The sequence below is a fragment of the Ceratosolen solmsi genome, unplaced genomic scaffold (genome assembly GCF_000503995.2).
Source record: "Ceratosolen solmsi marchali unplaced genomic scaffold, CerSol_1.0 scaffold47, whole genome shotgun sequence".
In the NCBI taxonomy this organism is placed as follows: domain Eukaryota; kingdom Metazoa; phylum Arthropoda; class Insecta; order Hymenoptera; family Agaonidae; genus Ceratosolen; species Ceratosolen solmsi.
Window position 1 is genome coordinate 10,016,782 of NW_011948419.1, and position 10,096 is coordinate 10,026,877.

General features: G+C 22.9%; 1 protein-coding gene across 1 annotated transcript; it reads left to right on the forward strand.

Moving 5' to 3' along the window:
- The first annotated feature begins 3,487 nt into the window (after positions 1-3,487).
- On the forward strand, positions 3,488-6,616 carry mtTFB1 (mitochondrial transcription factor B1). The gene is made up of 3 exons (XM_011497708.1): positions 3,488-4,165; positions 4,230-4,383; positions 6,356-6,616. Exons 1-3 carry the CDS (start codon positions 3,535-3,537, stop codon positions 6,609-6,611), a joined length of 1,041 nt encoding a protein of 346 aa, XP_011496010.1. The 5' UTR covers positions 3,488-3,534; the 3' UTR covers positions 6,612-6,616.
- Positions 6,617-10,096: the final 3,480 nt, after the last annotated feature.

Consider the following 10,096-nt stretch of genomic DNA (forward strand, 5'->3'; position numbering starts at 1 on the left):
TAAGCAAGGGAGTAGTTTTGCATATCTATTTTCTATCAAGTATTATTTGTTTAGTTAATATTTTAAAATATATTTATTATAGAATTATAAATAGTTTTTAAAATTGAAAGTAGCAAATTTCAAAATTAGGGCTATTCAGTCCTTTACCCATTCTATATTTATTTAGTATTTTTTGTATACGTATGCAGAACTTATGAGGAATAACATTATTACAATATTATTGTTTATTTTATAATTTCACATTTTATCTTTATAGATTTGATTATGATTTGATTAAGATAAGAAATACTTTTACATATTTTATGTTTCCTATCATCAAATCATAATTATTTAAAAAATTTTAGAACCATACATATGTATAAATTACAACATTTTATTAAGATGTAGGTATTAAAAATGGATAATTAAGATAACTTAATTTATTTTATTTACAATTATAAAAAGACAAATTAAACTAAAAATGTAGTTAATTTAGATATTTAGTTCATAAGTTACTGAATTTTCTTATTTAATATATAAATTTTTGGGAAAGGAAGGTTTTTCATTGAACATAATTTTAAAGTTGATAATCATCATAATGTTAAAACTATTAATTTAGAATTAGGACAACAAAAAATAGTTTTTGTTGGAAAATTAATTACATGTTTATAAAAAATAAATTCATTTGTATACTTGAAAATACTTATATCATTATAAATTATAATTTTTTCAAATTAATAAAAAAGTAAAAATAGTTTCAAATCCTTTAAAAATTTAATATTTTTAAAGTTAAATTTAATATAATCAAATTATTAATTTAACTATTAAGTAAGTATAATACAGTAAATATTTTTAAAAAATTTAATATGCAGGTAAAATGAAGATAATTGTAATAATTTAAGATTATTTGACATTTTACAGATTCATAAATTCTAATCTTATATAAAGTTATAAAAGATAACTAAAAGGACAAGCTATTTTTTCTGGTATGACAGGATATAAATATATTTTTAAAACATAGCACACTTAGCATTCCAATAAGAACAATTTTAAAATACATGTGTGATCTTCACTGTATACAATAATATTATATTCAACCATTTCTGCATACATGTACCATATTTTACCTTTTTTTTAACTGATTCAAAATATAAATAAATCAATTGTTGCAAAATATAGTTGATTGCAGATATATATGGATGTATCTACACATTAATAAATGATGTCAATTTATGTAGAATAATATTAATTTTTTTAATTATAATTAAAACATTGTATTATTTTCTACATTAAAGTTATTTTTGTTTTTCAAAGTTATTACAACTTTTTTGACAAAAATATGTGCATGTTTTAATTTCTAAAAAAATTATAGGAAATTGCAGGATAACCAAAAATACATATTTAATTAAAAATTTCAATATAATCTATTATGAATTTCAAATAGTACAATAGAAAAATCATCATTTTAAGTAAATGTTTTTTCAAATTAGAAAAAAAAATAATTTAGTTTAGAAAGACAATAAAATTCATTGCTTCCCATCAAATATTTCAGAATATTGTATATCGATTTAAAAATAGATAATTGATTAATAATACATTAAGAAATATATAAAAAAAATCGATTCAATATTATATCGATAAACAATATTAATTCTAATCTTATTCTATAATATATTAAGGTTACATTTCAAAAAAATACGATGATATTGTTAAGTGCTGTTTATAACGATGGAATCACTGATCTTCAATAAATATGGAATTAGGGAATTTTATTTAATTAAATATTTTAAGTCTGTTTGCGCTTCTTTTGAATTATAAATTTTTTGTTTAATCGATTAAAGTTATAATTAAAATTTCATTTTAGGTCATATGTTCATAAATTATCATAAAAATTGATTATAATATATAATAATTGAAAATAAAACAGTTGAATACGGAAATATCAAATTAAAGACTTTGAAATATGTCTGACTATAAAAAAAATTTTATTGTCATTTCAAAGTGTAAATGGTGCAAATTTTGATATATATTTAATTGGAGTAGAAAATTATTCACAATTTATCTTCTTAGTGAATAACCTAATTAATATCATTTAATTGTAATATTGAAACGATTAATAATAAAGTAACAACGAATTTTAAATAATATGAAAATGTACTGTATTAATTTGACTTCGAAGAACTGCGATAATAAATATCTCTAGAGAAAAGAAATATTTTTATAAGAGCAAATTAATAATTGATCATACAAGATTCATTCAAATGCAGCTTAGAGGGAAATAATTATTTCTCCTTGTCACCATAAAGGAAAATGTATTGTAGATAAATATAAAAGGTATAAATATAAATAACTAAATTTTGCTATATAATAAAAATATATATTTATTCAACAAAAACATGTATGTATATTCAAGTTACATACATCTTATATAAAATTTTTATTTTGTTTAATTTAAAATATTTATTATGGCAAAATTCAAAATTATTATATTTTCTTAATTCTAATGAAAATTCGAAATTATTTATACAACACTGATCATGACAGGATATGTAAATTTTATTATCTCGTGCGCTATGACAATCTAAACTTATCAAGTTTTTGTATAGGTTATTTTAACGTAGTTATGTAGATTACATAACAAATATTTATGGTAGATTATGGTGCATTTATTATAAAATATTTATTTTTTGTTTGAAATTGTATATGTAAATATATTAATTGGTTTTATTATATAATCGAACTATTATGATTAATTATATTTTAGTAGTTGTATATTATAATAAATGTAACAAAAATAAAAATGAATGTTTTACTGATGTATTCGTGTCTCAAAAAACGAACTAGTTTGCATTAATTCGGCTTTCTTAACGTATTATCTTCACTTTTCAATTTAAGATTAGAATAAAACTAAGTAGAATTAAATAAACTAACTACAATTGGGTCAATATAATAAAAAAAATAAAATAAATTTATCGATTTGTAGATACGTAAGTCAATTTTTTTATAAATATAATTAATAAATTTGAACTTTTAAAATTATTTATTCAAATATTTATAAATATATTTGTATTCAAGCATATGAATAGGATAAATTCTTAAATAAATTTCATAAGGTTATAAATTCAAACGAACTTTTAAATTACAATACCAATACAATTTTATTTTTTTTAATTTACAGTATTTAATGATGGATGATGGAAAATGTATGCCAAAGGTTAACTTAAAAACTGATTGTCATAAACTTAGTAATATTGAAAAGAAGTATATGCAGCAGATACAACAACAAAATTTACGTAGAGTAGAAAGATGGAATAACATGCGCTGTAAAAATCGTTATTTAGGGATTGGATTAACTCTTGGTGTTATTTCTATATATTCATATACTATGTGGGGCATTAAACAAGAAAAATTCTTAAATGATTTTAATGAACCTGAAAAGATTTATGATTAATAACAATATTTTTAGATATTTGCATGATTATTAGTTTATTATTTTTTTAGAATCTAAAATTTTTTTACTAATACTACCCACGTATAAATTATACTTTTAAAAGAATGGCATCAATCAGATTACCACCACTTCCAACAATTAGTGATATTATAAAACTTTACCGTCTCTCTGCTATTAAACAATTGTCACAGAACTTTTTAATGGATGAAAGATTAACAGATAAAATTATAAAATATACGGGTAAAATATATGATTCTCAAGTTTTAGAAGTAGGTCCTGGGCCTGGTACCATCACAAGATCAATTATAAAAAAATTTCCAAAACAACTTGTAGTTGTAGAAAAGGATAAAAGATTCAAACCTAATTTAGATATGCTTAAAGATGCAGTCACCACAAGTAATGGCAATATGAAAATCATTTATAATGATATAATGGATGTTGATACAAAAACTGTATTCAATGATGCAAAGAAAAGAAATTGGGAAGACGAAACTCCTAATATTTTTCTTGTTGGTAATTTACCTTTCAATGTTTCAACTGCACTTATTATAAAATATTTACATGAAATATCAGAAAAAAGTGGAATGTGGTCTAATGGTAGAGTTCAAATGACCTTAACATTTCAAAAAGAAGTAGCAGAACGTTTAGTTGCTGAAGTATCACAGAATCAAAGATGTAGATTATCAGTTATAGCACAAGCATTTACAGTTCCAAAATTAAGATTTATTATACCTGGTATGCAATTTTATTTCATTTATATGTAATTAGTGAAAAATTTAATTAAGAAATTATTTTACAGGTGGAGCGTTTGTACCAAAGCCCCAGGTTGATGTTGGAGTGGTTTCATTTATTCCTTTAAAAATACCACGTACAAATCATAATTTTAATTTTTTTGAAAAAATTAATCGTCATTTATTTAGTTTTCGCCAAAAACATTGTATTAAATGTGCTGGGTAATTATCTTCATAATATTTTAATTATTAATAAAAATATAAAACTTATTTCATTTATGTTTATAAATATTTTATGAACTTAAGATAAAATTCTTATAAAAATAGATCATTAATGTATAGAATACATATTATCTTTATCAGCTATAATAAAAAAAGCACAGAACTTTAAAATATTAACATTGGTATTAATATTTACTTATAATTTGATATATTACAAGTTACAAAATCTGTCTTTAATTTAGTAAGGAAAACATCTTTAATAAATGATTATTAAATATAGAAAATATTAAAATCATATATATAACAATTTACAACATTATTTTTATCAATTATTTTAAGCAAACTTGTTTTTTAATAAGTCATAACCTCAAAATATATTATATTCCTAATTATATTTAATATAGATATATTCCTAATTTTATTAAAATATGAGTATAACAACATGTAACAGTGTTACAAGATAAATTTTAAAATGATAACAAATTAAGTATGAATATATATATATATATATTTTTTTTTTGGTTTATTGGTTATTACTAAAAGTGTTATATTTGTATTTCTTGCATTGTTAGAATTACATTTGCATTAGTTTATGTGAAATAGCTAGCTCATATTAAATATTTATTTATAATATATACTAATATGTAGATTTGAATTTTTCATTGAAAATTTAATTCTATTCCTTTAATAAAAATTTTATTAATTGAAGAATTTTTATATTTACATCTTATTTAGTCTATGTGTGCTTAATAGTTATTTTAATAAACAAATTTGTACAATAATAGAATAGGTAGATCCTTAAATGCATTCTACACAGTGGTTCAATATAAAAGTTAATGATCAATACGAGACTATGATGTAAAAAAATTAACGTTTTATTAATAAGAAAGAGTGGTCACTTTCTTTTTTTACTTTTTTTTAATGATTAACAAGTAAAAATTTTTTTGCATGTTGGCACAATAATGAATTTGTTTTTAATTTACTTAGCTTACCGTATACATTTGTGAAAAATGTACCGAATTAATAAAAGCATTTTTTAACAAGTTCAATGTTATAGTAATTTATAAAAATCTTTTATTTTAAATACCTTAAATATAAATTTGATAATTCTTACAAATTTTATTGTAGACTGTTTATTTTATCAAATCATTTAATAAATGTAAGAATGGTCGTTCTTGCGATAACTGAATAGTTCAATGACAAATTAATCTTATAAATAAACTCTCTTAATAACTTGTAATAAATTTGTAGATTTTAATACAAAATAATTTATTCTAAAATTGAATATACATTGAAAATGTATATGAATTGATGAATGAATGAATTGACGGTATGAAACAAATAAGCCAACTTACATAATTAAATTACCAGCAAACAAAAAGGATAAAAATGAAAAGCAAACGATAGACTTAACGCAAGCCTCGCTCAATAGATATAGTTGTTCAAAATATGAACTACAGCTCTATTAATCAAATAAAATAATTATTTTATTCAACTGTTCAGTTCAAAGTCATTATTTGATTCAATTTTAATATAATTGCATTTTATAAATAAAAGGTTAAAGTTTACTTAAATATGACAAAACTTTTTATTGTTATGAACTGGAAACTTCCTAACATAAAAAAGTATACATACAATCTTATTTAATTATTAATAAATATTAACTATTACAAAATAATGTACTTTACATATTAATATTGTTTCAGAAATATCTAATATTAAATTCTTAAATTTTTCAAATAGTTCGATAAATATAATGATAAAATTATATTTAAATTGCTTAATTGATTTCTTTTGAATAAACGAAACTTAGTATTCTATATATTATACATAGTATGTCCCACCCAATAAAATACACCAATCTTTAATTCATATTGACAATTAGAAGCTGTATTTCTAATATAATAAAATATGTTATTTTTTAAATAGTCTGTATAAGAAAATTTAAAATAAATATTTCTTTTATTTAAAGAACACTGTTTCCTCCGGATTGCCGAGATCATTTATCAAAGGTAATGTTTAAATTAGCTGATGTAGATCCAAAAACTCCAGCATTCAATCTAACAGTAGAAGATATTAATAGATTAGCAAGTGCGTACAAGTATCTTTGCATAAAGCATCAAAAGTTAATAACCTATGATTATCGAGCATGTCGAAAAATCCTATCAAAAAAATTAACAAAATTAGTAAGTGTTACCAATCACATGGAAGATGGTAAAATGTTCTAAAAATAAAGATAATACTATATTCAAATAATTAAAATATATAAATATATTTGAAACAATTGATACCAGCTCCATTTATAAAATTTAGAATTTTATTTTTCAATGTAATATTCAGTGAAAACTGCTTCTACAAATATGAGTTAAATCTTTAAATAATTAGTTAATGAAATAACTACAATAATGTGTTGTAATATTGTAAGAAGTTTAATGAAATTACAATAAATAAATATTTATTGAATTTATAATTGATAAAATATATATAATATAAATGAAGAAATATTCATTATAAATATTTCAACTGAAAAAAACAGTAAAGAATACTAAGTATTGCATGAAAAAATAATATATTGTAAAACCTATGCATTTTTGTAAATTTAAGTTTAATAAAAATTTTGTTTGAAATTTCTAACAATTGTTTTTTTTATAAATACTAAAATTTTAAAAAATATGCTTATCTATTATTTTAATAAATGCACATCACAATATTATTTTGGAAGAAACATAAAGGACTATAGGAACATTATTAATAATAAAAAGTTCTGTGGCAAACTGCCAACGAATCATTTAATTAATTTTAAATATAAAGCAAGTGATAAGTAACCTTTTTTATATGAATTTACGCGCTTCTGATAAAAATCGAAGGATATAGATTCTTAATTGAAAAGCAGGATTTTACCCTATTTGAGTTAGTATTATAACCGTTATAATAACTATGCAAAACGTGACAAGTGAATATAACAAGTAAATAATGAAAACGTATGTATGCATCCTACTTACGCAATTATGTAATATACTTTCGCTACATAATTCATGTTATTTTTTCAAATAAAAATATTTAAATTTTTATGCGAATAGAACTACGCAATATGTCAAATTTGTAAATAAATTATTCATGTATATTCTATATTAAGTACTAAGGAAAGAATAATATATATATTGTTATCTGCTAATACTAATTCAGTATTAGGTGAGATCATAGTATAGATTAATAATCCATTTAGTTAATACTTTTATGCAATATACAGCTGTACAGTCGTTATAATAATTTGTTTAAATTTTATATTGAAAATTTATGAATTTAAATTTTTATTTTTATATTAATTATTATTAAAAATGATACCATATAATTCTACAAATAATATAATAATGATTGAATGTATTTTTCACTATTAATACCTGTAATAAATATCTGGATATATTAATTGTAAATATTTATGAATAACTAAAATGATTAATATTAGCATTAACTGTTATTAGTACAAGTATTATTAATTAAATTCAGAAAATATGAAGATATAATTGATTTTATATGCTGGTTTTTATAAAAACTAAACTTAATATAAATCAATGATATCAATAATAGTAATATTCCGAGGCATTTAAAAATTTAACCACATTGTATTTGTTACGGATTGCAGCATTTACGCGGTAAACAAAGTGGGTTAGGTACGCATGGGACGCACTACTACTACATCTGACATTATTACAATTAGACGAACAAGTAGTAACAGTCTGGGAGCAAAACACTAGAAGACTATTCATATCCAATGTTTGAAAAATTTGATCAATTTGTAATGACAAGAATGGAAGCACTAGAAAATGACAATGACAAACACACAAGGAATCCAAACGTCAACAAAACAAGACCAGATAATCTCTAGACCAATTCACATTCTTGCACCTCTGCCAGTTCCGATCGAAGATACAGATATCAATCATCAATGAATTGATGATGGCGGGCAGAATGTTACGGATTGCAGCATTTACGCGGTAAACAAAGTGGGAGAGGTAAAGACACCTGCTTAGATCAAAATATTGCGCGCCAAGTCGTAAACACGATTCTCCGAAATCGGGAAACTTCAATACTCAAATAGTCAAATTTACATTACAATTCCGACTAGCAAGGGCCGACGAACTCTCCAAGGCTAGATTCTACTGATGTTACCGGCATAACAAGAGCAATTTAGAATTCACTGGAATCACAAGCCTGTACGATAATATTTAAGGAGACGCGCTTGACGCTCTCGTCCTCTTACTAGTTCCACCAAGCAGTCATCAAGATCGAATCGCCATTCTACAAGTTAACTCCACGTGCACAGAATTTATCTCCAATACACGTAAGCTACGCTATTAAACACGTTCTTACGTACCATCAATCCAACTGAGACCGACTTCAACACACGTAAGGTACGCTATTACACACGTTCTTACGGATCACCAACACACGAACCAAGCAAGCAGCATATCAAGATAAGGGCATCATTGCCCATCAAAAGTGACGTCACAGCAACGCTTCCCTCTCACAGCGCCCCAGAGGCCTCATCAGCTTATGGGTAGCGGCAATCGGCGGCGTCAAGACCCTTCATCAGCGCATCTCCCTCTACCACTACGAATCACAACCACGAGTAGGAGAATCGCGCGCTACACCAAGAATAGACTCACAAGATTATTATCACTGATTACCTAAAGAAACTCTCACCTATTCATTGTATCCTACTTTCAATCTCACCTCAATAGACCACTGATTATTTAATATATCATTACACCAAATAAAGGAAAATCAACTCATACAGAGGCCGTGTTGAATTATTGCATTGTCCATTCCACTTGCCAGCAAGCCTCCCCTCAACATCTCAGGGAAGCTTTAATCTGATCCCAGACAGTATTTGTATTCTACATATAATAAAAAATATAGTTTTTACTTTTTATAATACATATTTAATAATAAGTATTTTTATAGCACTATATTATCAATAAAATCTATTTGTTTTAAGGAAACCTTAAAATCTTAATATTGAATTAGTTGAAAAATGGGATTAAAATAATATTAGTTAGATTCATAAATAATAAATGTGGATTTTAACGTAAATTTTGGAATTGTTTATTTGAAAAAATTCTTAAGTATATTTTAAATCGTAAATATGAATGGTCTAGTAATTTAGTTAGAATATAATCTATAAATTTCAGCAAACGGAATGATACAAAATTAATTTAATATTTAAGTGTTTTCAAACAATAGAATATCAATTAATTACAGTAGGCGCATGCGTATTAAAAATTATATATTTCATTTTAAATTTATATTAAATTTATCAAACATTTAGATATATTAAATAAACTTAACAGTACTAATAGGAGTTTATTTAATATATATAATTTAATCCTTCAAATTTACAATATATTTATAAAATATTACTTAATTTTTATTACTTTCACTTTTTTTTATTTATTACTTTTTATTCCGTATATATTATGTGCTAATATCAAAATTATAAATATACATCCATTTTTCTTACTTTTATATTTTCAATATATATAAATATGAAATTATTTTATTCTTAGCAATAATTAAAAGTAAACAAATATAAAAAGTACTTTTTGAATTTGAACTTCCTATATTTACGGTTGTAAATTGTATGTAGTTTAAATCAATCTCAAATAATCATTATTTTAATGCTGCTACAGTCGTACCAATAATCATATACGAA

Coding starts and splice junctions, on each gene's coding strand:
- mtTFB1 (XM_011497708.1), top strand. CDS start 3,535: ATGGCATCAATCAGATTACCACCACTTCCAACAATTAGTGATATTATA. Junction 4,166..4,229: donor ATTAAGATTTATTATACCTG/GTATGCAATTTT, acceptor ATTATTTTACAG/GTGGAGCGTTTGTACCAAAG. Junction 4,384..6,355: donor CATTGTATTAAATGTGCTGG/GTAATTATCTTC, acceptor TTTTATTTAAAG/AACACTGTTTCCTCCGGATT.